The sequence below is a fragment of the Cydia amplana genome, chromosome Z (assembly GCF_948474715.1).
Source record: "Cydia amplana chromosome Z, ilCydAmpl1.1, whole genome shotgun sequence".
Lineage (NCBI taxonomy): Eukaryota > Metazoa > Arthropoda > Insecta > Lepidoptera > Tortricidae > Cydia > Cydia amplana.
This window is the reverse complement of record NC_086096.1, coordinates 24312504-24340341: the sequence shown is the minus strand read 5'-3', so window position 1 is coordinate 24340341 and position 27838 is coordinate 24312504. Positions and strand designations below refer to the sequence as shown.

Here is a 27838-nt window from a genome sequence, read left to right as displayed (position 1 = left end):
ATATTTTTATAAATTGCTAATGATATATTATTTACAGTGTTTAATATATTTTCAGAGCGGTGAGCAGTTTAGCACAGGGACTTAGTTCAAATGCAATGTTTGGTTCCTCGTCGTCATTGCTCAGCAAGCTAAGCGGAGTCGGCACTATATCAGGTAAATATTTCACCACCTTTGGAGGTATTAGCCGTTTCTTCCGGGAGAGGTAGTCTAAGAAAATAACGTGCCCGGTGCCCCTTAGTTTGACATCCAAAACAGATGACGCTGTACTGCGCCATGTGTTTAGACAATCAGAGTTACCACAAAATGTGTGGGGTTGTACAGCGCCATCTCGTTTACCTGTCAAATTCGAAACACGAAATTGTCTTAGATTGTACGCAATCAATGTATCTCTGCCCTTAGGATTAAAGTAGAACACGCCAAAACTAGGCCATGTAAGTAATTGTTATTTACGATACAAGTGCGGAAAGTAGGAAATTCGCAACGAGTGGCAATAAATTAAAACCCGACCGAAGGGAGTGTTTTACATCGACACGATTTGCGAATTACCTTTTCCCACTTGTATCGTACAACGTTTTACAGTACATACCTACATATGGTCCTTTAAACTTTCGGCATAGGCACGGAAAGTACTCATTCCCGCACTAGCGCGGGAAAGTAGCACCATATCTACATAACAGTAATAGTTATTTCTTTTACAAGGGGCGAAAGTTGTGGTGTAACCTGATACTGATACCGTAGCAAGCGAAAGATTCCAAAATTTAAGCGAGTGATTCTAAAAGCGGAAACTAGCGTTGCCAGGGTGTCATTCACGAGGGTCCAAACAAAAACAAAAACCGCTTAACCCCGGGTTAGTAAAATGGTGCAAGTGGCGCTTATTGAAACACAATATTCATCATACCAACGCGAGGAAAATCTTAAATAAATTAAAAAATAAATAATAATTTATTTACACTTAGCCCGACGATAAGCTCAAGAAGACTTGTGTTGTGGGTACTCAGACAACGATATATACTTATACCTAATACTTATTTAAATTATAAATACTTATTTACAAAGAAAACAGCCATGACTCAAGAACCACACAAATAAATTACTACACCAAAGGTAAAGGCTCTCTTGATTGTTCAAAAACTGATAGCAAAGTTGCATTTTATTCACATGTGAGGCAAAGTAATCAAATGCACATATTGAGTTGTTTTCTTATGTTTGCTGGTTGCTTCTGCTGGCTGATTTTGATTGATAAATATTTAATAACATTAATTTGTATTTGATTTGGTTTGGTTTTGTTTCATAATTTTGATATCTTACAGTTAAGGCTTCGTCACACAGGCGCCTTTTCCGGGCGCGGCGTGAGCGGGGCGCGCCGCTTTTACATACAAAACGCTCACGCCGCGCTCACGCCCCGCCCGGAAAACGCGCCTGTGTGCCGAAGCCTTTAATATTTTCTTCGGGTTGGTGTGGTGAAAAATTTGTGTTTCGACTCGGGGCCAAATTTTGTTTAACCCTAGCAACGCTCAAAATTCCATTTTTCGAACCATTCGCTACGCTGGTGGTTCAATTTTGCAATCTTTCACTTGCTCGGAAATCAATATTAGCACGAGCGGTTAAACAACAACTTTGCCCCCTTGTAAAACAAAAAACTATTACTAAAGCTAAATTGTAGGAAGTAAACATAACAAAAAATGCAGTTTTCCCATTTTCATGATGTTTAGGATATGTGAGTAAAAAACGGGTACGCAGATGTCGTTCTATGCTTAAATGAAACGTAATTACATTTTCTACAACATCCTTTTATGATTTTATCCGTAAAATGAGTATCTTTCCCGATTTCGGGGTCGAAAATCGTAAAATTTCACTGGGCAAAATTGCCCATTTTTGCAGAGCTAGATTCAATTAGTAAGTAGTTCATTTATAGGAAATGACTTCAGACGTTGTCTAGTTTGCATCGTCTTTCAATCGTTTAGCATCATCTGCGTTGAGCGTTGCGTTTTAGGCGGTTTTCGCACTACGGGACGCTAGTTTTTACGCATTCGTTTGCGGCACTGGTGTGAAAACGAATAGGAAATCGTGTTCACACTAGCGCCGTGCCGTAGGATAAGGGAATGTCATTGCATTGTTTCCTTACAGAACTGGTGGGTGGCGGTGTTGGTGTGGGTGGCGTGAGCGGCGTGGGAGTCGGCGGTGTCTCAGTGGGCGCTCTGGTCGCGGACAAGCCGCCCGCCGGCCGCTCTCGCCTTCTTGAGGACTTCCGAAACAATCGATTTCCTAATTTACAATTACGGGATCTCGCTAATCACATTGTGGAGTTCTCACAAGACCAGCACGGTTCTAGGTAATTTGCTTCCCCCCGTGACTATCCTATACTTTTTTATTAGAACATACACCTGGCTACATTTTTAATAATGAAATTATTCGGGCCAGCTCTTGTATACCGCTATACGCTAGGTAATTTAATGTAGGTAAATAAACATTTTGTTTTTTGTTCCTTATTGCAGATTCATTCAACAAAAATTAGAAAGGGCAACAGTTCAGGAAAAACAGATGGTGTTCAATGAAATCATTGGAGCTGCCTACAGCCTCATGACTGACGTATTTGGAAATTATGTAATACAAAAATTCTTCGAGTTCGGGACAACAGAACAGAAAACGACTTTGGCACAAAAGGTTCGAACATTTCTCATTTCATATTCTTTAATTACCTATTCGCGCGCGCTTTTTTAATGATACGTTTACACGCTTGCCGAGGCTTGGCAAGCGTCTACAAGCTTCAAGCCTTTACAAACGCTTGGATGCCATTTACATGCTTGCGAGTGTGTTACTGTGTTCCGGACAAGCAAGCATGGCAGACGTGGACGTTGAAGTTGTGTCGGCAGTTGCTCTAAGTAAACACTAAACACGCGCCAACGTGTAAATACGTCGCAAGCGCTTCCCGCAAGCTCCCTTTGATCTGTCTCCAAAAACCGACACTAGCCCGGATCGCGACAAGCTCTTGCAAACTCACGCAAGCCAAGCCAAACAACCCCGTTCACACGCTTGTGTTTGTGGAAGCTTGTCGAGATTTGCCAAGCGTGTAAACGTACCATAACGAATGCGAAGGCACAGAAAATAGAGAAAATATGCATAAGAAACATACAGACACGGAATAGTAGTTGTTAACCAAGGGATAGTTTGTTTAGTACAGTATAGTTACAGTGTACAAAGCTGTATTATTATAGTTTATAGTTGGTCAAACCAATTTGTCAGCAAATAAGAACAAAAAAAAACTATCTTCTTCCTTCCTCGCGTTATCCCGGCATTTTTGCCACGGCTCATGGGAGCCTGGGGTCCGCTTGACAACTAATCCCAGTAATTGGCGTGGGCACTAGTTAAGAACAAAAAAAACTATACTCATCCTTTTCTTTTGGGTGCTAGTACTAGTGTAAGACAAAGATAGTACGATTCTCTCTATGTTTGAAATGAGACAGTCCTTTGACAAATTATATTTTGTATTGCAGTTATATTGAAGGGTACTGAATGGCAGAATAAGATTTTGCCTTTAACTTTTTTTTTAATAATGAAAAAGGGAAAAAGTCAAAAAAGAAATGAGAATACATATTATATAAATCTGACTGATTGTTATGAAATGCCTAAGTACATAAAATATTTGATATAAATAACCATTAGTCGACGAGTAATGAAGGCGGTTAAAAAAAATATTTTTCTCGCGCAGCGTTGGTCGAAATGGCACTTTTGCTAACCTTACAGATTGACTGTTTGTCATAAGATAATTGTCAGTATGGTACCTAATGTGTATGTCCGTTAATGGAACATTGTGTACGCAGGTGCGCGGGCATGTGTTAGCGCTGGCGCTGCAGATGTACGGGTGCCGGGTGATCCAGAAGGCGCTCGAGTCCATACCCGCCGAGCAGCAGCAGGAGGTGGTGCGTGAACTCGACGGACACGTTCTCAAATGCGTCAAGGACCAGAACGGAAACCATGTTGTAAGTCATTCAACGTCGAATATCAATCTAAATGCATTATAATTATCAATATTTTTTTGTTCTTATATGTGTTGTTTTAATGACCTGTTACCTACAAAGAATATGCATAAGCGATTGTATCGCGAATTGTTTTAACTATGCGAATGTGCTGCTTTGCGAACTGCTGTTTTTTTTTGTAATAAGTATTTATACGATAAGACATGCGTGTTCGATGGCTACAAGGAGCGCGTTAGGTCAATAGTGCTTATTGTACTTGTGTTCAGGTACAGAAGTGCATCGAGTGCGTGGAGCCGACGGCGCTGCAGTTTATCATCAACGCGTTCTCAGGGCAGGTGTATGCGCTGTCCACACATCCATACGGCTGCCGAGTCATCCAGCGCATCCTCGAGCACTGCACGCCCGAGCAGACCGCGCCCGTGCTGTCGGAGCTGCACGCTCACACCGACCAGCTCATCCAGGTTCGTGCCGCCCGGCCTTACACCAACCAACCAACCACCCATAACATAACATAACAATCACTCTCAACATGGAACTGATGGAACTTACCCCTCGTACAAGCAAAAAAAATACATCAACAATTATAAAATTCAACTAACTGCAAATATCAATTAAAACTAAAGTATTGTGTACAATTATTAAGAGATGTAGAAGAACTGTTAATGTCGATTACTAAGAAAAAACTTTAGTAACAATATTAAAAAATAACACAGAAGATACATAAAGAAATCTAAAATTATTTAGCGGTGTAAATGTCTGTAAGTATCGAACTAAAAGATGATATAGTTTATCAAATTATCCTTAGAGATGTATAGGGTCTCCAAGAGTCAAAATCCTGTGTTAAGAATTAAGATGACTGACTAGGCGCGGGCGCCGGTGGCGGCAGGGGGAGCGAAAAACTACCCTCGTTTACGGCATTATTGTCAAATGATGGGTTGCACACAACACTCACTACGGCATTCGGTAATGGTTCGTCCACACTCTGCCGCGCGTAGTACGGCGACCGTCACCGTTAACGCACGCTCCTGATAACACTCTTCGGTACGGAGTGAAACATATCAAGCGTTTTCGACTTAAAATACGTGAGTGCGTTTTTAATATATTTAATATGTCTTGTGTCTCACGGAAGTTTTGTTATTAAAAACCAAAGAGGATTTAACTTTTTAACCGCCTTGACGTAACAGTTCCAGTTTTAATTCTATAGCAATTTTCTTGGATACAAATGTAAGGAAAAACTAAGAACTGTCATACATTCAGATAGATTTAGACCAAGATAAGTCTACAACGATTTTGATAGCACACGCAGTGAAAGTGTTCTTTATACGTCATAATTTCATAGAATTTTGACGTTTAAAATAACACTGCAGACTTATCCTGGTTTAAGTCTAGTATATTTGCCGGAGTTCCGAGTTAGCTTATTTCCCAAATATTGGAATGTCGTCAGTTTCAGGTATAAAAAAATACTTGTAACTGTTGTGAATGAAAATAGGTAAAATGTAGTTTTATTGACTAGGTACACGATTCTCATTAAAATTTAAAAAAAATTAAATATCAATCAAATCAAAAAGCTTACATAATTTATATAGTCACTTTAATTAACAACGATTAAACAATTGTTCATGGGAATGGTTTTATAATTAATCCCTCCGAAAATACAATATTCAGAACGATGACTTCATATACCGTAGAAGCTTAAAACTTTGCCCATTCAGCATAACTTTGTTCACCGGGTCACAGTTCAGTAAAAGCGAAATAACTTAAAAGTAGTTACACATACACTTTCTTTTTTAAACTGTGTTTTATAACTACAGTGAAACCTGGTTAATTGACACCAGCCCTAGTAGCACGGTCGCATTTTTATCATTTATCACCATGCCTGTCACGTTCTAACAAGTATGTAAGTGCGAAAGTGACGGGCTTAGTGATAGTGGATAAAAAATGGAACCGTGCTGAGCCCGCTGGATAAATGCAAAACCTCAATGATTGCAACCAAACATCCGGTCCCGGTCCCATGAGACCAAAAGGCCTCTATAATTGAAAATATCGAACCTCTATGATTGCAATTTAGATTTAATTGCTTTTCGGAATTTTGCCTCTGTAATTGACCACATTGTAACTAAGACCTTTATAATTGACACTGTGCTAAAAAAACCCCGTTATTTTAGCTCTTCTCATTGCCTCTATTATTGAAACAAGTCTTACTTATTACCAATTACAGAGGTAATAAGTAAGACTCCGGTCCATCCGGTCCCGGTCCCTTGAGACCAAAAGGCCTCTATAATTGAAAATATCGAACCTCTATAATTGCAATTTAGATTTAATTGCTTTTCGGAATTTTGCCTCTGTAATTGACCACATTGTAACTAAGACCTCTATAATTGACACTGTGCTAAAAAAACCCGTTATTTTAGCTCTTCTCATTGCCTCTATTATTGAAACAAGTCTTACTTATTACCTCTGTAATTGAAAGAATGTAGACTTGTAGAGAACAGAAACAATATTTTAATAGCAATGATAATTTTATTTTAAATCTTCATCCGGAAGTAAATTTATTTATTGGCTATCTATCACAGAGTGTAGTAGGTGAAATAGTTTTGATTATAAATCAAAAACATAGTATGCTTTTTACATTCCAATTAAACTTTATTCTACAATTCAATGGATTTTATTTTAAAACCCAAATGACTATAAGAAAATAAAGTAGTAATTAATGTAGTGTAAAAGTGCAAGTTACATAATATATAGACCAGAAACCCAGAATGTAAGCTTGTAAATCTTCTTTCAATTGTTATTTGCACCTCCATAAAAGCAATTTCTCAGAACGCCACCTCTATTAATGAGAACCTCTATAATTGACACAACGATTTTTTGAACCTCGTTAATTGGCAAAAAAATTCCGGTCCCTTGAGATTGCAATTATCCAGGTTTCACTGTAATACATAATATTGGTGGAAATACTGGCCTATTGTTTGACGCGTATCTAAATCTAACTTCAGTCACGCGTGAGCCAGCTGCCAGCTGTGAGTGCGGATGTGTTTTTGGTGGGCCAAAAAGGATCTAAAAACTTCGATAGTATCTCGGTCTACAAAAGTCCCACATGTTTGTAATTTTAACTGTAACTCTTATGCAGTTCAGACACGCTGGAGACGAAATTTCAACACCTTATCTGTATTACTTTTGCAATGATGGCAGTGGGCAATGTTAAAAACACATTTGGGTATTTACAACTTTGCCCCGCACAATTCTACCCTTAGGGTTGTCACTCGTATGTTACAAATGACTTGAGGGGAAGCATTTTCAAAACGTCCTAATAATAATAATAACCGGGCGTAGAGGTATGACGACACCATCGCCCGCTCGTTCCACCAGCACATTCAATCAACCTTGTGGCGAGCTGTTGAGGAGTAGCGACCCCACGTACCCGAGTGTTCCTGGGGAGTTCTACTGTTACCCGAAAGGTGGATGGGTGGGACAAAAAAATCATTACTAATTTAGTGTCTGTTTTTAAAAATTTGATCCATTAAAATGGAAGATAAGAAGACATGCTTGAAACCAGTACTTGTTATTTCTATTAGTTAACAAAAGGTGTACAATTTCACCGACGAAAGCTATCAATTTTACATTTTTGCGGCTAAAATCGTTACCGGCCTGTCACCGTTTATATTATCCACCAAATTATCCTCATACTAACCTTTTTAGTCATAGTCGGTTAAAAGCAATAATTGAAAACCCTATCAGATTCAGGATATTGTATGAAGGATTCACCATATTTATTTAGAACTTTGCCCACATAACTTTGGAGGTGAAATATTCCATACCCCGCCACGGAGCTAGCAAAACCGTAGCATATGACAGTTTTGTGTCAGGGTTGGCGATTATGATGAAACATTTTGCTTTAACTTTATTGTATGTAAGATTAATAAAATTGATCGAGAACCTTGTTGACCCTCTTCCGATATAACCCGGTTCAATTTACTGTCAAATAATATAAATTAACAGGTCAATGTCAATATTAGATGCGTCTCAATGTATCTGTTATTTTGTTTATAAAATCACGTTTTTTTTTTCGCATTTATTTCAAATATTAACATGGAATTTTTATTGCTTGATAATATTGGTGTGTTTGAAAACAAAGAAAATATATTTTTTGTACTTTAGTTTATGCGTAGTAGTGATAACCCTGACGTACAACTGCTACAGATTTGCTAGCTCGGTTGCGAGGTATGAATATTACCTATACTTAAAGGACTTCTAATACGATACAAGTTTGCCATAACTATTCTAGATTATAGTCTGCAAGATTCGTGACCATAAAATGTGTTAAGCCAAAAGTTAAGAATATAATTATGCAAAACTGGTCAAAGTTATAACTTTTTTTTTGGCTCGCCTGTTTAAGATCCATTTTCTAGTCTTAAACTTGAATTTACTGTAGTTTGCTTACTCACATAAAGAAAAGTATGTTAATGTGTTAGTGCCACAGATAAGTAATACAATATGGAAGGATAAACTCGAAAAAAAAAGGAAAAGATCGAAAAAAGTGGGCAATATTTTAGAGCTTTACGGTAACTTTCTAAGATTTCATATAACTTGCTAAGGTTCATTGCGGTACGACTATTACCAATCCGTAAACATAGATTTGAAGATTGTATTATATTGCAATGCATTGTTAGTTCATACTGATGGCAACCAGTGAAGTTAACAAATGCATTTTTGTAATGAACTTTTCGATTTATATTAGTTTTAGTACAACACGGACTAATAAATTGCCCCGATCAAAATAGATAGTTCTATGTTTTTTGTATCGACTATAAGGTACAATAGTTATTTGTTTTACAAGGGGTCAAAGTTGGAGTTTAACCGCCCGTGCTAATATTGATAGGTGCACAAGCGAACCATTTTAATTTTCAAAAAATGGTATCTTGAGCGTTGCGAGGGTTTCAAAACAGGGTTAAACAAACCACCTTGTTCACTCATCTGTCAGAGATGACAATTAAAATTAGGTTGACAACAATGTATTTCATACAATATTTTTTAAGTGGCGATTACACGAAGTATCGTAAAAGTGCCAAAAAGATACTGCGTGTATGCACAAATACTTTTTTGAGGAATAGACTAAAGACTTGTCTTGACAACTATAAGGTACCTAGGGGTTTAAAGGTGTGTGCACGACCCTTTAAATGACAAATAAAAGTACGGGAGTAGAAAAAATACTATATCATTCAAAATCATTATTTAAAAGTCAATTCTACTAGCAATCATAAGAAAACAACTCCAAAGGGTATAGCCGGGTAAGCATGGCCAAACTGCCCTTAGCGAAAAAGACAATTTCCTTTTACTGGATTATTAACCTATATATAAGTAGTGCTTTCACCAAATATTAAGCCTCAAATGCTTCAGACTTAAAAAAAAATGCAAAAAAAGAAAAATCATTTTTTATTTTATTACAGCCAAAGTACTAATCCGATTTCTTTGTAATTTGGGTATGTTGTATATACAATTAAGGTCGCTTTCTGAAAAAATTAATATTGAATTATCTCTTAAAATAATAGTAAAAAATTGAGATGGAAATTTTCAGAAAAATAAAAAAAATACATGCGAGATTGCGACAGTTATCAAATTTACATATTTTATGTAGAATTTAATAGTGTTTAACATATATTTTTTTCAAAAATTAAAATCGGGATTAACAGTGTTAAAAACTCGAATCTATAACATCCCATAATACCTTCTCTTCATACAAAATAACTTGTACGTTATACTAGAAAGTTATATTCCCAACGCAATTTGAATTTAGAACGCGACTTATTATTTTGCTGAGCGCGGACCTTAAACTCCGTGGCTGTATGCGACTAGGGCGAACGGCATTCAGAGATTTAGAAAACAAGTGCGAGTCGGACTCGCGCACGGAGGGTTCCGCACCATCAACAAAAAATAGAGCAAAACAAGCAACAAAAAAAAACAAGCAAAAAAACGGTCACCCATCCAAGTACTGACCCCGCCCGACGTTGCTTAACTTCGGTCAAAAATCACGTTTGTTGTATGGGAGCCCCACTTAAATCTTTATTTTATCCTGTTTTTAGTATTTGTTGTTATAGCGGCAAAAGAAATACATCATATGTGAAAATTTCAGCTAGCTATCACGGTTCGTGAGATACAGCCTGGTGACAGACGGACGGACGGACGGACGGACGGACGGATGGATGGACGGACAGTCGGACGGACGGACGGACGGACAGCGGAGTCTTAGTAATAGGGTCCCGTTTTTACCCTTTGGGTACGGAACCCTAAAAAGCGCGGGAACAGGAAAATAGGCACGAATTTTATACACAGCGTTAACGATTGAAAAATGTCTGTTCCTTTGATGAATAAAATACGTCACATTCTAAATTCAAATTCGTAAAAACTGCGTTCACAATATACTTCATTCGTTTATGACTACTTAGCTTTGCTTGTATGAAGAGAGAGTATTATGGGATGTTGCAAATTCGAGTTTTTCACACTGTTAATCCCGATTTTAATTTTTGAAAAAAATATATGTTAAACATTATTAAATTCTACATAAAATATGTAAATTTGATAACTGTCGCTATCTCGCACGTATTTTTTTTATTTTTTTGAGAATTTTCATCTCAATTTTTTACTATTATTTTAAGAGATAATTCAATATAATTTTTTTCAGAAAGCGACCTTAATTGTATATACAACATACCCAAATTACAAAGAAATCGGATTAGTACTTTGGCTGTAATAAAATAAAAATGATTTTTCTTTTTTTGCATATTTTTTTTTAATCTGAAGCATTTGAGGCTTAATATTTGGTGAAAGCACTACTTATATATAGGTTAATAATCCAGTAAAAGGAAATTGTTTTTTCTGCTAAGGGCAGTTTGGCCTTGCTTACCCGGCTATACCCTTTGCTTATTTTATCTCACATGTCTATATACAACTTTTTTGAACAATCAAGTGAGACTTTACCAGTTGGTGTGGTCAAAAATGAGTAAGCAGACAGTTGTGTGTTGTGTGTTCAGGATCAGTATGGCAACTACGTAGTGCAACACGTGCTGGAGCACGGCGCGGCGGAGGACCGGTCGCGGCTGGTGGCGGCGGTGCGCGGCAAGGTGCTGCAACTGTCGCAGCACAAGTTCGCCTCCAACGTGGTCGAGAAGTGCGTCACGCACGCTACGCGCAATGAACGCGCGCTCCTCATTGATGAACTGTGCGGGTTCAATGATAAGTCAGTATCTGCATTGCTTACATTACATTGCGCAAATCATTTAAACTGTCCTTGATGAGGTGCTGCCATTCATTCATTTATATTTACACAATGTGCGTCTCATCATCAAGGAATGGTTTTGATTTGATATATGATCATATTTAATTTCTATACGATTCCTTTCGATCGATTCTTAGTTCGGTCTGTAATATTGATCGCAGTCGTGCGTTTTTCAGTGCACTTCACGTGATGATGAAGGATCAATATGCCAACTACGTGGTACAGAAAATGATCGACGTAGCGGAACCTACGCAGCGCAAAGTTCTAATGCACAAGATACGCCCACACATCGGTTCGCTGCGCAAGTATACCTACGGGAAACACATTATTGCCAAATTGGAGAAATTCTTTATGAAAGCGCCGGAGCTAGGACCTATCGGGCCGCCGCCGCCAAACCCTGTCCTGTAGTATGTGTAAAGTATTAACGTCCGCGGGCTCAAGCTGATGCGACGGCGCGGGTGTCCCCGCCTATTATAAATTTTGTGAATATTGAGATTGTACATTTGTAACTAAGAGCTCGCCGCTTCGTCGTCCACCGTTCACCGGCATTATCACGCCGCCCGCTGCGACCCTCTCGTAGAATAAGTAGCGGCATACAACAGCCGCATAAAATCTGATTAGGTATTAATATTGTCGTGCACCGCGTCGTGTCTGTGTATGGTAAGCTCGTGAAGTACCTACCTATAATTATTGTGTTAGTCGTATTGTTGTGTTGTGAGAGGCGACGGCGACGGCACCGGCGGGCGCGGGTGGCTTCAGCGCAGCGTGAGGCGCCCTCTGTACATACCGTAGCAGCAGACTGATGTAAAGAATGATACGATTACTTACTGTAACAATAGTTGTACAGCGTTGACGCCGACTCTGGTGCTCGGCCGTCGCGTCACTGTGGCGTAGATTTATTGCGTTTCTAGCTCTTAAGTGTTCTAGTATTATTCGTTGTTCGTATGATCTATGTATAAATATTTGAACGTCTCTCATTCTCGTGTAATTTATGAATCGAAGGGAAACGGTGGTCACAAGGACCGAAACGTTTCCGTAATTTAGCTCGTTGTAGAATAACTATTAGCTGGGCTAGGGGACCTTGAATCTTCGAGTGATTGAGAAATGCCGCATGCAGTTCTAGACAATCGGCACTATAGCCGTGATTCTATTTTATAATTGTAATTTATGTATTTAGTAATGTATTTTCAAGTCAAGCTCTCGTTTAAGTTAAACCCGGCTTTTAAATCATACTTATCGAATATTGTTTAATGCTGGAATGTATAGTTACTTTAATTTTGTGAAAATGATATTTTTGTATATTTTTATGTAACTAATTTAAGTTATTTAGTTATGTAATTAGCCTTGTCGGAAGCTGGAAGGCGACGCCTCTCGCCGGGAGCGAAGGTCCGCGGACGTGTCGCGTCGCGCCCGCGCTCTCTTAGGTTATAGTGATGATTGTAAAGTCCTGTACTGATAGTTGTAGTTCCGAGGTCTACCTTGCCGGATGCACGTCACAAGCGTAGCTAGCTGCTCCTCATTCCCCCGTGTAATTAATTTTATAGGAAGCGTAGTTTCCTATGACACCTCAGATTTTTTACATTTAGAGGTAACTAAAAATTATTGTATATGGCTGTACAAAAATGATTACAAATGATTTGTAAAACCTGTATGTGATGGAATAAGGCGGAACGTCAAGAGTGGCGAGGTGAAACTGGTCGCGGCTCCCGCCGTTCCGCTTTGTAGGTTGTACTAGATAACATTTATATGATGATCCATCTATTTAGACATTAATTATAATAAAGCATTTCTGTAATAATATTACAAAGTATATGTTGTTTTATTCTTTAATTACCTAACTACTAAGGGGCAAAAATCTCGTTTCGTTAGTAATCAATCACAGACTATCTAGAATGGTGTGCTACTCTGCAGCGGCGCCACCATAATGAATATCAATGAATTATATGGTTAAATGATGTACCTGAAACTTACATCATTTACCTATAATGTATAAACATTATAGCCAGCCAGCCATAAGGCTGTACTTGTACAGTAAAGTACCTGTGACAGGAAACGAAATAATGGGCATTGAAAGTGGCGCCGCTGGGGAGCATACTCTGCAGCGGCGCTACATCTCGCGCGCGCATCTCGTACTCATAGATAGAAATTATATTAGCTATTTTTTCTTATGTAAATTGATGTACTAATGCTGTCTATTACGTACCTATTGAAAACAATCGGTGCACTTCTTTACTTCGACGACATCTCGGGTGAATTTCAGTTCCGCGCCCTTTTAGAGGGTAAGGCCAAATTAGCCTCATAAATGCATCGGTGTGCTCAACAGATCGAGATAGTATTTCACACCGGCCCACCTACTCCTACAGCTTTGGCAAGGCCCTATGCCAATGGAATGGAATAATGTTCTCATCTGTGGGCAGATGTAGACTTGCTTTCCATTTTCTATGGCATGTATAGTACAATTTTTTTGAAGTGAGCTTGTTCATTTACCTGTACTAACAATGGCATTGTTTTATATATTACAATGCTATTATGTGCTTTTATTCTCGTAGGCGCCAACTGGTTTACTTACAAAAGTACATTGCATGTATATTGAATTTTTAACCTTATTCCTTGTCGAATAGAGTTTAAATGGTCTAAAAAGATAATATCATATTCAATCTTTTGTAAAGTCATATCCACCGCCACGACAGGGAAGTAGTCTGGTGCAAAATGCAAAAAAAGTTATGTTATCCATTATTTAGTTAGTTTACTTTGTAGTCTATTGTATAAGAAATAGAGTCGTTAATCTATACTAACATTTCAAGGCGATTATAATCTGCTCTTGACTACGTGGTAGTTATCCTAATTTGTGGTTTACCACTCGATGGCATTATATTTTTGAAACTCTGAGTATATTCCCATATAAAAGACCGGAAACGCACTTACGCGCGACGGTAATCTACGGAAAGAGCGTCTGCTCGTTTGCCTCGTATGTCATAAAAAGTGTAATAAGATTTTAAGGAGCCATATAGGTCATCAAAATATGGCCACGCCGCCGCCGGCCTCTATTTGCCTACGCGCCGGCGCCGCGATTTTAGGGGTCGGCGCCATCTCTATAGTGGAAGCCAATGAAGTCCTGCAGAAATAGAAACATTTTGCAGTCTTGACTTTACGACAGCAATGTTACATACAAATTTCATTATATGGCTTATTATTGTTTCATTATAGTGCTGGTTAAGACTAGAGTCCTTTCAGACTCTTATAATTAATTCTAAACTCAAGTTCTTTTCAACTTGTTAGAGGAACAACGGTCTCCTGTTTACCTGACTGTAGCTACCGGCAGCACATGAACCATGAACTGGAAGCTCTGATCAAACAGGAGACCATTGTTATATTCTGCAAATCCTAGCGGCTGAGATGGGCGGATCACCTAAAAAGAATGCCCCATTTGAGAGCTCCAAAAATTATGACAAGGTGGACGCCACAACAGAAAAGGCCTATAGTGGTAAGCTTAACCATTAGCATGATTTTTTGTATAATTTCCTAATAAATTGAAATAGATGGGTAATGTTGTATAGATTGTGGGAAATATAAAGAAATAAATCAGTAATTAAAAAATAATATATGCATATTGAGCCACTGGCACAAAATATACGATGTAGATCTACATCATAATGCATTTAAGGGTTAACACATTCATTGCCACCCAGCCAATCAGGACATCCGCGCCAGGCCACAAAAATTTCGTCATATAAAGCTGTAGTACCACGAAACCGAATATCGGGTCGTCCGGCCTGGGAACGAAATCATAAAATACCCAATACTCGGGTTTTCGGCACTGAATGTGCTAAGGTGGCTGGACTGCGTGGAAGAGGATGAGGAAGTATAGTCTGTGCGGAAAGAGAAGAGTCGTGGAATGTATGGGGCCCGATACATACCACGATTCTTCTCTTTCCGCACAGACTCTACCACCTGGAGGAAGGCAGTGGAGGACGCCAACACCCACAACGGGATGTATTGCCAACGGAAGTAAGTATAGTCAGTGAATTTTTCCTCGTAGGTATATTTGACCTTGAATAAAATTCAATACTTATGAAAAACTATACTTTTGCGGTAGCACCCTCTTAACTTTTATTATAATCAAACATTGAGAAAAATCTGTTTACCTATGTGGAATAAAACACGTAAAGCGTGAAATCTTGCGTACCAACTCTTTTTGTCTACGTTTTATATTTAACACTGCGAAGGTACTCAGAGATGTAAAAATAAAACACAGATCGTATTTATTTTATTTTATTCAATAACTTCACTCGTTAGTGAAAGGAGTCTCTGTATGATTGTCTGTTAATTACCTGTGTCTTCGATTTACATACTAGTAAATCGAAGTAGGAGAAAATGTTTTAACATCTGTCTACATTAATTTATTTATCTTCTTCTTTATCCTTGGATTCTTTCGATTTAGGCTTGATACTTCTTTCTCTGTCCCGGGACCTGTCTCTGTCCCGCGACCGGTCCCGCTCGCGCTCGCGTTCGCGCGATCGGTCCCGCAGCCGCGGCGAGCGGGACCGAGACTTGTGACGCCGGGATCGAGACCGTGACCGTTCGCGTCTGTACGATCTAGAGAAAAATAAACAAGGCATTTGCAATACTATAATTTGTCAAAGGACTGTCTCATTTCAAACAGACAGATAATCATACTATCTTTGTCCTTACACTAGTACTAGCACCCAGTGTTGGCCGAAACGTTAATGCAATTGAAAATGTTGGCCATTAACCATTATAAATTGAACCTTAAACCGTAACGGACGATTACAGTTTACAGTTCAATTTATAATGGTTAATGGCCAACATTTTCAATTGCATTAACGCTTCGGCCAACACTGCTAGCACCCAAAAGAAAAGGATGAGCATAGTTTTAGGGTTCCGTACCCAAAGAGTAAAAACGGAACCCTATTACTAAGACTCCGCTGTCCGTCCGTCCGTCCGTCTGTCACCAGGCTGTATCTCACGAACCGTGATAGCTAGACAGTTGAAATTTTCACAGATGATGTATTTCTGTTGCCGCTATAACAACAAATACTAAAAACAGAATAAAATAAAGATTTAAGTGGGGCTCCCATACAACAAACGTGATTTTTGACCGAAGTTAAGCAACGTCGGGCGGGGTCAGTACTTGGATGAGTGACCGTTTTTTGCTTGTTTTGCTCTATTTTTTGTTGATGGTGCGGAACCCTCCGTGCGCGAGTCCGACTCGCACTTGGCCGGTTTTTTTGGTTCTTATTTACTAATTGTTTTGATCAACTATAGCTGTTGACTAACTTACGTAGTCCGAACCGGCCTTATCTTTGTTACGTACTCTCCTAATTTTTTACGTAACTCGCTCGTCTGCAGTGCGAACGTTTTTTGTCAGTTGGTCGATTTCAGTAACTAAAATAATCGCTACTCGTCTAAATTACTAACGTAGTCCGAACAAGCCTAGTCAAAAAGTTGATAACGGTCACCGGACCTGGACTATGTTCCCACAAAGGAACAGGATAATATCACTCTCCATATACTTACTTTTCTCGTATTCTGTCCGGTTTTATAGAACGCGACCGTTCACGTTCCCGTTCCCTATCCTCCTGAAACCAGCAATAAAAACACAATTATTATTTCTAATCTTCGTTATTAATATCAAACCGCGATTACATGCTGCCCCACGACAAACATCGGTATTTGGAAACAAACTGCTAATTTTGGCTTCGTAAAGCATTTTCACACAATCACTTATAATGTAATGTTTACCCAGGTATTGGCTGTTGTACATTATTACAAATGTTACTATGTATTTTTCATAAACGGCCTTCTCAGATACGTTGGATCACAGACAAGACTGAGCATAATAGCTACCCCCTCTGCCACAAATATACGGTACTTTTACTCCATTTTCGAGTCAGTGTCTTTGTGTGACGTCCGTGTCTTTGAACGGACCAATCACGGCACGGGACTCGCTCACCTCGTCCCCCGCACCCCAGTATTTTTGGCAGCATCGGTTTCATGAAATAATTGCTGTAAACTCCGGCTAGAGGATTCCTAGTCTATGCGTTGGATAAATAAATAAATAACGTCTCCTTACATGTAGTATTTTTCAAACTCGATGGGTAGGATGACATCAGTCATTTGTCAGCTAAGTGTAAGATAATGCAATACCTATTTATGTCTCTATGTTCATGATTTTAATTTGTTTCATCGTTCTTTAAATTAGGTAACTAATTAACTATATTATATCTTTGCCTGAGATACAGGATTATATTCCTAGTACAGGTGCACGTAACAATGTACGTAATTTGTAAAAGTTCGCGCAAAACATTAGCAATAAGGTTTTCTCAATAAATTATTCTTATTTTAATACAATTTCGCGAGATTTGTCATATTTAGGTTATAAATTATATAAAGATGACACCTGTCATCCTACCCATCGAGTTTGAAAAATACTATAGTAGGGTCCGATTCTCGATACGCTTCGTAGACAACCTCAATAAGCCAAGCCGCATGCCAGCCGGTATTATGCAGTGTGTATGCTGCCAGGCCCCCGGAGAATAGTAGAACTAAGGATGTATTATACATACATCGTCTCGCCTGTCGCGGTCTCGACGGTCGCGATCGTCGCGCTCTCGGTCCCGGTCGCGGTCGCGCGGGCGCTCCAGCGCGTGCGGCGTGTGCTGCCGGTACGGCGACACGTACGGCGTGGCCATGAGGTGCGGCAAAGGCGCGCCCACGCCCGGCGGGCCCATGGCCGGGGGGCCCATGGCCGGCGGGCCCATGGCCGGCGGGCCCATGGGACCAGGTGTCAGCTCCTTTATGTCACTGGGCGCCCACCCGCTCTGCTCCGGGTGCCCTGAAATCACACACACGACTTTATATGTTGATAACAACTATTCCCCTAAAATTTTCAGATTTACAACACAGTTTACTGACATGTTTAAGTGTTTAAATTATAAGCGTTTTTCCGCTTAATTCGTTTTTCCACTTAATCTACGATGAGGGTAATTTATTTCGTAGTAATGTACTAAGCGACGTATTTGTCGTTTGATTCTTTAATGCAATTTATTTGAGGTGAGATGAATAATTGAATAAGATTTAATCCAGACATTTTAATATGTATATTGTTTTAATGTAAATAAGTCAAATGTACAGTTTTGAGCCACAACAATAATTGTTAGAATACCTAATATGTACCTGAATACAGATAACAATTTGGCTTAATATTAAAATATACATTATTTATAAACAGAAAAAAAAACTTTCGAGAATGAAATGAAAAACGTTATCATGGCTTAACTAAGAAAATTCTTTGTTCAGTTTATTTTTCTTCTATGTACAGGGTGTTTGGCACATGTACCGACAAAATTTTTTGGGGGGTTTGTGGTGTCATTTCCTTCCCTTTCTTCCTTGGAACCTTGGTCCTAGGAGCCACGTATCTGGAGATACGATTTTTTTATTTTTTTCATAGTACTCTTCGTTAGTGTAGTTAGGCATGACAATAGCAAAGTTAAAACAACGGTAACAAAAGTCAATAATAGCAACGTAGCAAACACAACGTAGGTACGTAGTTAACAATTGACCGACGCAGCACAACGACATGCACTTCCGTGACGCCACTTAAAATTTGACTACCCTCAGATTTCAAACTAAACCTAGACTTTCCATGTGTGCGACTTGGAGCGTTTCCATGTGTGCGTAACTTTTTAGAGCAACGATTACAAAGCGGATAATCGAATTTTTAACGAAACACAATTAGGTACACGACGAAGCTACCAGTATCAGCTAAATTAAAATTAGGTTAAATTTAAATTCAGTTTATTTGTAATAAAAAAAGCCCATGGTTCGTTTTATGCTGAAATTTGTAACAAAAAACTAGTATTTGAAAGCAGACAGGCCTAATGTAAGACTAACAAACAAAGTATGCATTTAAGACCATAAAAAAAAGTTATGGGGCTCCGAAAATCAGATTTTGGATGATTTATGAAAAAAAAAATCGTATCTACAGATCCGTGGCTCCTAGGACCAAGGTTCCAAGAAAGAAAGGGAAGGAAATGACACCACAAACCCCCCAAAAAAAATTGTCGGTACATGTGCCAAACACCCTGTATATCAAAAAGTCAAAAATTGCCATTTAGTCCTCAATAATGCGATTTGAGATAATGTAATAACGAATTAAACGACACATAATGTGGAGGTTAAATTGATATTGCGTTTATTAAATCATTGAAACTTTGAAACTTAAAGACATAACGACAAATTTTAAGCGTTTAATTACTTTTTGCAATTTAAGATGTTTATTATAATTTTTAAATGTAACTTTGGCGCTCAATTCGGTTTTACGTAAGGAGTTAGTGCATAAGCCCTTAAATATTTGATGTCTCGCTTGATTCTACACCTTATAATAAAACTATATACATGATTTTATTGAATACAGAGATAGTAGAGTAGATAGATTTTCATACCTAGATTCGACCTGCATACTTACTTCTTTATTTCGATTTTGTAGCTTGGTTCGTTATTCCATAACGCAGTCAAAATGATAATAACCTAATTTTATTTTATTTCATTCTAATGAGATATTAACAAATAATACATTGTTAATTTTAATGCCGAATCCGGTGTATTCCCATCCGTCTCCGCCCCAAGCGGCATGGACGGCAACGATTTCTTCCCATTTAACCATGTAAGTACGCGATTGGTCTAAAAATGATAAACCTGGCGGCATACAACAGCATAGGTACTAACCCCAGGGCTCGTCGTAGGGCTGGTGAGGGTGAGGCGGCGCGAAGTAGTGGTCGGGCGGCGGCGCGAAGTAGTCCGGCGGCGGCGCGTCGCGGTGCGCGCGCCCGTACTCGCGCCGCTCCGCCGTCATCACCTGCCGGCAACACTGCCCACTCAACGACATTTCAGTATTACGGACAGAGGCCTTTTAGGGCCCCTCCACACGGTGGGCCAGCGCCGGCCACCCCAAGGGACGCAGCCATGCGGTAGAATGAGATAGCAATATCACTTGGGAGCAAGTGTAACGCATAAATGCGTCCCTTGGAGTGGCCGGCGCTGGCCCATCGTGTAGAGGAGCCATTATACATTAGAATTCCTACCGACATCTCACACACAACGGGCATTCGGATCGCGGCGGTCAGAACTGTCAGAACGCCCGCGGTTAAAAGTTTTACCTATTCCCGTTGAGACAGAGAATATAAAGTTAGGTACTATAGCTGGTCAACCAAATCTTGTCAGTAAAAAAAGGCGCGAAATTCCAATTTTCTATGGGACGATATCCCTTCGCGCCTACATTTTTCAAATTTGCCGCCTTTTTCTACTGTCAAGATCTGGTTGACCAAGTATAGTTAAAAAACCGACCACGAGCATGTCGGGCCATGCTCAGTGTAGGGTTCCGTAGTTACCCTTCCGTCACGATATGCTAAACTGGAGCTATTAGTAGGTATAGAAGATTGTTAACGAAGGGATAAAATGATGCTTTGTGCCTTTCACCCGAGTTATTACCTAAATCTACTTTTCAAATCGAATACGAGGAAATCAAAAAGACATGGCAAATTTGCAGAATCAGTGACTAAAATTAATTTTAAAGTAATAGACATATGGCCATGATTTTTTCCTTAGAACTTACTTTTAATCGGAGACTGCATGTCTGGTCATAATAATCCATAGCGTAAAACTAATTAAATTGCAACATTTATAAAAAAACACATATTTAAAAAAAACTGCAGTCAATTTAAAATTAATTGTTAATGAAAGTGTGAAAATCAGCGGGATTGCCACTTACTTTATTTTTTTACTTTTTCGTTCTAAAACTGCCAATAGGCAACGGCATTACTAATTCAGCCAGTGAAACGTTTTAGAGAATTTAAATATTAAATAACAATTGAATGAATATAATAAGCAATTTTTATCTTACATTTTATTTATATGAATAATACCAAATATCTTGAAAACCCCATTTAATGTCGTAATAACGTTGATCTGTGGCTGTAGGTACGTCTTTTTACTATGAAGGAGAGACTTTTTTTTCTTTCGGAGAGAGTATTTCCGAAAATATTAACTTTATCAAAAAATGATTGTTGAAGACACCTATTCTTTTCGAAATACCCATACAGACCTACCAACGATACCACACACTGTAGGGTTGACGCGAAACATTACATCCCCACTTTACGTGTAGGTACCCAAAAAAAATTGTTTGGATTTTATTGTACGTCCATGCCACATTGTTTGGATTTTATTGTATGTCCATGCCACATTGCAGCCTTCTAGACAGTTGGACATGGCGAAACTATAAGGGTTCCTAATTGACAACGGAACCCTAAAAAGACATGAATTATAACATGATTAATATGATTATGTACATCAAAAAAATATTTAGCTTGAAATTGCGTAGGTAATGCAATTTGTGTAATTGTATTTTAATTTTTGTACGTAGTTTTTAAATAAATGGCAGTATACAAAAAAAACATCAACCAGGTTTTACTCATAATGTTTTTGATTTACGGGTCGGGTACTAATAATTTGACGACACGAGCCGCCGAAGCCAATCCAAGACTACGACTATTTACGAGTATAAAATAATATCCATTAAAACAATTCATCTCTTTTGTAAAGGCTTAGTTTCTTGACAGTTGGTCTCGAGTAAACGCTATAATGTACCTGTTATGTGTCTATTGTAAAGTCATCGCGTATATATTATTTTGGATGAGTATTATACCTGTATTGTATTTTCCCGCACCTGGTAGTTGCCGCCCATCGGCGATGAGAGTATGCTCTCATCGTTCCTCGGCGGGCCTGTAACGTACGATATCCATAATACATTTACCAGCAGGGCTATAACCGCGAAAATCGAAGTTCGCAAATTGCGAGCATTTTTCTTTGTCACTCTAATTACGCCTTCATTGGAGTAAAAGAGAAAGATCCCCGCAATTTGCGAATTTCGGTTTTCGCGGTAGCCCCTCAGAAACAGCTAAGTGAGAAAGGTAGCCTTAGCCATATACTGCGAGATGAGTATAGCCAAGACAAATCCTTTATAATTTCAGGATTTTCTACACAGCACAGAACTTGGCACCCATATAGATCTCAATTCTTTTGTCGGCGAGTCAACACGACACATATTCTTAATATTGAACTTGGCTCTCATTTCATATTTATGTTTTAGTGGGGATATCATTACTTTTTGTACAGAAATTACTATAGTATTCATCATGAAAGCAGTTTGCCTAAGCTGAAAAGGAGACCCCTCGCTAACGCGCGGTTAATTGTCAAAAAGTTTCAGTTTTCAGATTTTTTCTATTGTATACGCCTACTAGTCTACCTTCATGCCAAATATCAAGTTTGTAAGTGATCTAGAAGTGGATTAGGTTTTTGGTCTATAAGTATTAATTATTTTTTCCATCGAAATATCAATAATTTCCAGTTTTCAGATTTTTCCCTCTATATGCACCTAATAGTCTACCTTCGTGCCAAATATCAAGTTTCTAAGTCATCTAGAAGTGGGTTAGGTTTTTGGTCTATAAGTATTAATTATTATTTTTCCATCAAAATATCAATAATTTCCAGTTTTCAGATTTTTCCCTCTATATGCACCTAATAGTCTACCTTGATGCCAAATATCAAGTTTCTAAGTCTTCTAGAAGTGGGTTAGGTTTTTGGTCTATAAGTATTAATTATTATTTTTTCCATCGAAATATCAATAATTTCCAGTTTTCACATTTTTCCCTCTATATACACCTAATAGACCTTGATGCCAAATTTAAAGTACTAGGTCATCTGGAAGTGGGTTAGGTTTTTGATCTATATGTCAGTCAGTCACAAAAATGCCGGTTTTTAAACGGTAATTTATCAATAACTGTTTGAGCTATGTTTATGAAATTTTGTATTTTATACAAGCTAAGGGACTTGAATACATGTGCCAAATTTCATGTGTGTAGGTTAAGTAGGTTTCAAGTTGTGAAGGGGTCAAAAGTAGCTCGAAATGGTTCGTGTAATATTACACACGGTTGCTGCGTCACCAGTTCCTTTTTCTTTGAACTTGGCTGGACACGCTGCCGCGTGTCTAGATTGTTGTTAAAACTTAGATACGCGATTAAGTCCCGTTGTACAATTTAATAAATTAGAATTAGTTTAGTTTCTCTAGTACATAGTAATGATGGTATACCTGGCATGCGGGCGCGGTGCATGTCGGGCATCGGCGTGCGCGGCGACGCCCCCAGCAGCAGCGACACGCCCGCCTCGTTGACGCGCACGCGCCGCTGCCGCTCGCAGTACGCGCTCCACGTCATCTCGTTGAACCCGTAGTTGAAGTAATCTGTGCACATCACAGACAACTACACTATTCCTTCACTGACCAACTACAGCGCAATCTTTTTAACCTTTTAACCGCCAGCAATTTTTGATCGAGCGTGCTCGTGTAGCCACCGACAGTAATTGTACCACGCAGAGTAAGGTTGGCATAGTTACGAGAGTTATAAATGTGTTGTAAAAACCAAATCAGATCTTCGTCTTATTTATCAGACTGTGGCGAAATGAGCTGGATATGTAATGTCTTATATATATTAGACTCTAGCGGTTAAAGGGTTAATGGTGCCGCCCTATGACCTACATGGACACTTTTAATAATTTTTTTTGCCCTTGCTGTTGATTCCCGAGCAAGTGAAGGATTCTAAAATTAAAAAGTGGAATTTTGAGAGTTCCGAGGGTTTCAAGTAGGGCGTGCAGTACCGGTCCCAGTACCAACAATTTCATTTCCCAGTTCTGAGCATGGTCTGTACCGGGATTCCTAGATCTTACTACATCTCATGATTATTATAAAGACGGAGAAATGCAAAAAAAATACCATCATGTTTTTAAGGCTGTAATGTAAATGTTCAGGTTCAGGTTGCAATAGGAATAGGAATTTAATGGGGAAATTTTAGATTAATTGCTTTTGCAAAATAAAACCCAAATTTGTCTATCCACATGTCCACTATTCTATAACTCTGCTACACCCATGGAAAACTGTTTACCCTTGAGCAGGTTCCGAGCCGATGGCCTAGAGGTGGTGTGCAGTGTGTAGGAGAGGGCGCTCACCTGAGATGTCAGCTCCCGGCTTGTTCCAGGGCTTGTCCTCGATGGTGTCGATGTTGAACTCGAGCGCGGGGACGCCGTTGATGCTGCCGGGCCCCTCCAGGTCCTCGAGCGTCACCTTGCCCGGCGTCGGGCCGCGCGCCTTCTCCGCCCCGGCCGCCACCAAACCCACGCCACGCTGACATTACCACACCTCATTATTAAACAACCTCACTTATAACTTCTTTCAATATCTACGTTTTCTATTTTTCGTAATGGTTCAATTGTTTTTGTTAATGTTTGAAATCCATACTAATATTATAAATGCGAAAGTGTGTCTGTCTGTCTGTTACCTCTTCACGCTTAAACCGCTGAACCGATTTAGTTGAAGTTTGGTATGGAGATAGTTTGAGTCCCGGGAAGGACGTAGCGTCGTTGCGCTTTCCAAAGCTGATATGTGCTCAAATTTTGATTAACAAATAGTTACCTAGCAATAAAATACATAAGATATTAATTCATTTGATTAAAATCGCGCACATATCACATACCCTACCCTAATAGGGTAGTTTTTATCCCAGAAATCACCTTTTAAGGGGGTGGAAGCTTGTATGGGGAATCAATAAAAAGCTGATTGGGTAAAAATAAGCTACCCAAATTAAGAACTCCACGCAGACGAAGTCGCAGGCAAAAGCTAGTACTAAATAGGTGAGCTGTTATTTAATGTGCAATAATATAGTTTTCCAACAATAAATATATATTATGTATAGTACTAAGTATTTATCATGACCAGCATTGTAATATGCTACATGAAACCAACAAGCAGTTATGCTGAAATCCTAAGTATATAAGACCCTGAGAACTGCTGTAACAGAGCTCTTACCTGCACTATGCTGTTACGATTGAATATAATCCTGGCCAGCTGGCTCAGGTGACACATAAAATATTAATGGCGTTATCACATACGCGCTACAATCAATTGTTTGTCTTAAATTAACTAATTGAGGCTTGTAAAGTTTTATGATCATGGGGGTATAGTCATTTTATAGTCCAGCCAGAAGAACATAGCTCACTTACTTTTATGTTCAAGCTTGCATAAGCTTGTGGTCCTGACTTAATATCTCCAATGGTGACTTTAACATCATCGCTGTCATCAGAGTCGGAGTCAGCATGGCCTGGACTAGCAGCATCTCCATTAGTCTTGTCTTGTTCTTCTCCTCCCACATCGGCAAAATGTTCATCATTAAAATGAGAGTCATCATTTTCATTCTCTTGTTCTTTTTCTTTGTCTTCCTAAAAGATAATTTAACTTCAAATTTGCCATTCACTAAATACATAGCACCATTAACTAATCATGCAACTGAGCTTGTCTATGACAGCTGGATAAGAAACAGTTCTTTCGTTAAACATTTAGAGTTAAACCTGATTGCTGCAGTTACTAAAATAGTGAAAATTAAAAAATATACCTAACATCCGCACCACTGACCGACCTGTCTCCATACTGTTTTAGGACCTGTTTCCTCCTTGATTAGTGTTGTATATATGTATATAGCTATCTATAGCAATGGTAATCGTTTTTTGAGAAGATTTGAAAATTTGATTTTGACCTACATTTTGCACTACAGATAGAATTATAAGACAAACGGCTATCGGATTTTGAAAAAAATAAGTACTTATTTTTTTATGATTTTTTTAACATTGTAAAAAACACTTTTCGTCACTGTGAAGGATGTTACATATACGAAATCTACATATTTGGTTTCGTCTTTGACGTCTCGAAAAATGTGTCAGAGATTTTAACTTTAAATTAATTGCCAAATATCTAGAAAACAGTGAATCAGCAAAAAATGAAATTTGAAGAAAAATGGGTTACTATATTGTCTAAAGCCGATGCTGTTCATCTGATAAGCTACAAAAAATATTAGAAATCTAAGTGTAAGGCCTGAGTGGACGCTTCAAGCGGAGCGTTCGGCGGGGCGTGCAGCGTGGCGTTGGGCTCACAAGTGATTTGAGCAGCGTGCACTAAGGCCGCTACTATACGTTTGCATTTGTTTAACATGCATGCCGCACGCCCCGCCCCGCTGCACGCCCAACTCGAGCGTCCACTCAGGCCTTACACTAAGGGATTCAGGTCATTGGCGTTAGAGTGCCCCTTAATTAGCAAACCACCCGAGTTTCTTCTTCGGATGTAAGAAACATGAAAGGTTATTTAATTTTAAACACTCACGTCAGGCAAATCTGGGTTGCGACCAGTCTCCGCCGGGCCCTTCTCATTGAGAGGGGGAGGAGTACCCTCTCTTAACTCCCCTGGACCGTCTCCGTACAACCAGCTATCGTCATTGTCTTCGCCTGGCGCACTTTCAACCACGGCGTCTGCCATTTCGTCTGACTTGAGAGGCCACGAGCCACGAGCGAAAGACGTTAAAAATAAGTAAAACTAAATGAAAACAAGAAAGTAATTGAGCTAAGACGTTAATAATTCAGTTTATTACATTTAGTGGTCCAATGCCTATAAAAAGATTGAGAGTTTTTTTTTTTTTTTTTTTTTTTGTTAGAATGGCTTTTGCTGCCAGGGCACTTTGCCAATGTCAAGTTTAGTTATAATATAAGGACAAACTGAGGAGTGCACCTAATATGATTTAGCCCAGAATTTTGAATTTAGAGAATTATACACTTATAAAAATAGTTTTAATAATATAACATTAGCAATAAACACATATATAGCTGAACATACATAAGAAATATTTATAGACTTATATTATTTTTATCAATAAAATATGCCAACAGTTTTAATACATTGGGTTCAGAACTAGCCAGAAGAGATTTGACATTACAGGGGAGGCAGACTTTGAATTTTATCAAGAGATCGTATAAAGAAAGACGGTTCAACGGACATTCGAAAAATATATGTTCAATTGTACCTACACCATACCCACATTGGCATTCCGGGCTACCTTTTACATTAATTCTAAATAGAAACTCCGGAGAGCACACATGACCCATTCTAAGGCGAATCAGAACACTTGTTACTTTTTTTTTGAACCTATGTTTATAAAACCAAGGTTTACGATAAATATTTTTTTGAATTTGAAAGAATTGTAATTTGTTATTAGAAACCCAAAGATCCGACCAAACAGAAAGTAGCTTTGATGACGAAACTACGTCCAAGTCCTTACTGAAGCATTTAAAAAAGGACCTACTACCATTTGTAGCCGCCTCTTTGGCAGCTTCATCTGCTTTTTCGTTACCGTGGATTCCTTTGTGGCTTGGAATCCATGATAACTGTACTTCTAAATTTAACAAGTGGCAAGAAAAAAGAGCTTCTTTAATTAGGCAAATTATAGGGGCTTTTGAGCAATTTTTGATAGAATTACAGGTAATGGCCTGGATCGAGCTTAAACTATCAGAAAAGATTACCGATTTGGGCACCTTGAGTTCTATTATATATTTAACTGCTTTCAAAATGGCTACGCATTCTCCGGTGAAGATAGAGCAAACTGAGGGAAGTTGAAATTTGCGGGTTGTCATCAAATTA

The 27838-nt window shown here is 38.8% G+C and overlaps 2 protein-coding genes across 6 annotated transcripts in view; one reads left to right on the top strand and one right to left on the bottom strand.

Moving 5' to 3' along the window:
• Nucleotides 1–13060, top strand: part of LOC134661276 (maternal protein pumilio) — a 305529-nt gene extending 292469 nt beyond the window's left edge. For 3 of the 4 annotated variants that reach the window (XM_063517266.1, XM_063517263.1, XM_063517267.1), the window contains 7 exons: nt 56–153; nt 2128–2332; nt 2496–2664; nt 3822–3980; nt 4244–4438; nt 11006–11211; nt 11412–13060. In XM_063517266.1, coding sequence (XP_063373336.1) covers nt 56–153; nt 2128–2332; nt 2496–2664; nt 3822–3980; nt 4244–4438; nt 11006–11211; nt 11412–11658 — 1279 coding nt within the window. In that variant the 3' untranslated portion in view covers nt 11659–13060. The remainder of the gene's footprint in view (nt 1–55; nt 154–2127; nt 2333–2495; nt 2665–3821; nt 3981–4243; nt 4439–11005; nt 11212–11411) is intronic. The other variant, XM_063517265.1, reaches the window with a different exon arrangement.
• Nucleotides 13061–15605: 2545 nt separating this feature from the next.
• Nucleotides 15606–26733, bottom strand: LOC134661287 (pre-mRNA 3'-end-processing factor FIP1-like). Of its 2 annotated transcripts, XM_063517279.1 has the most exons (9): nt 26531–26733; nt 25381–25596; nt 24331–24505; nt 23420–23569; nt 21977–22053; nt 19999–20128; nt 17838–18106; nt 16789–16850; nt 15606–15846 (listed from the first exon to the last, which is right to left on the bottom strand). In XM_063517279.1, the coding sequence occupies exons 1-9, from the start codon at nt 26681–26683 to the stop codon at nt 15651–15653; spliced, it is 1428 nt and encodes a 475-aa protein (XP_063373349.1). In that variant the 5' UTR covers nt 26684–26733; the 3' UTR covers nt 15606–15650. The 2 variants fall into 2 exon arrangements, with proteins under 2 accessions (XP_063373349.1, XP_063373350.1); XM_063517280.1 differs by lacking the exons at nt 19999–20128; nt 21977–22053 and having other exon boundaries at nt 26531–26732.
• Between the last annotated feature and the right edge of the window lie 1105 nt (nt 26734–27838).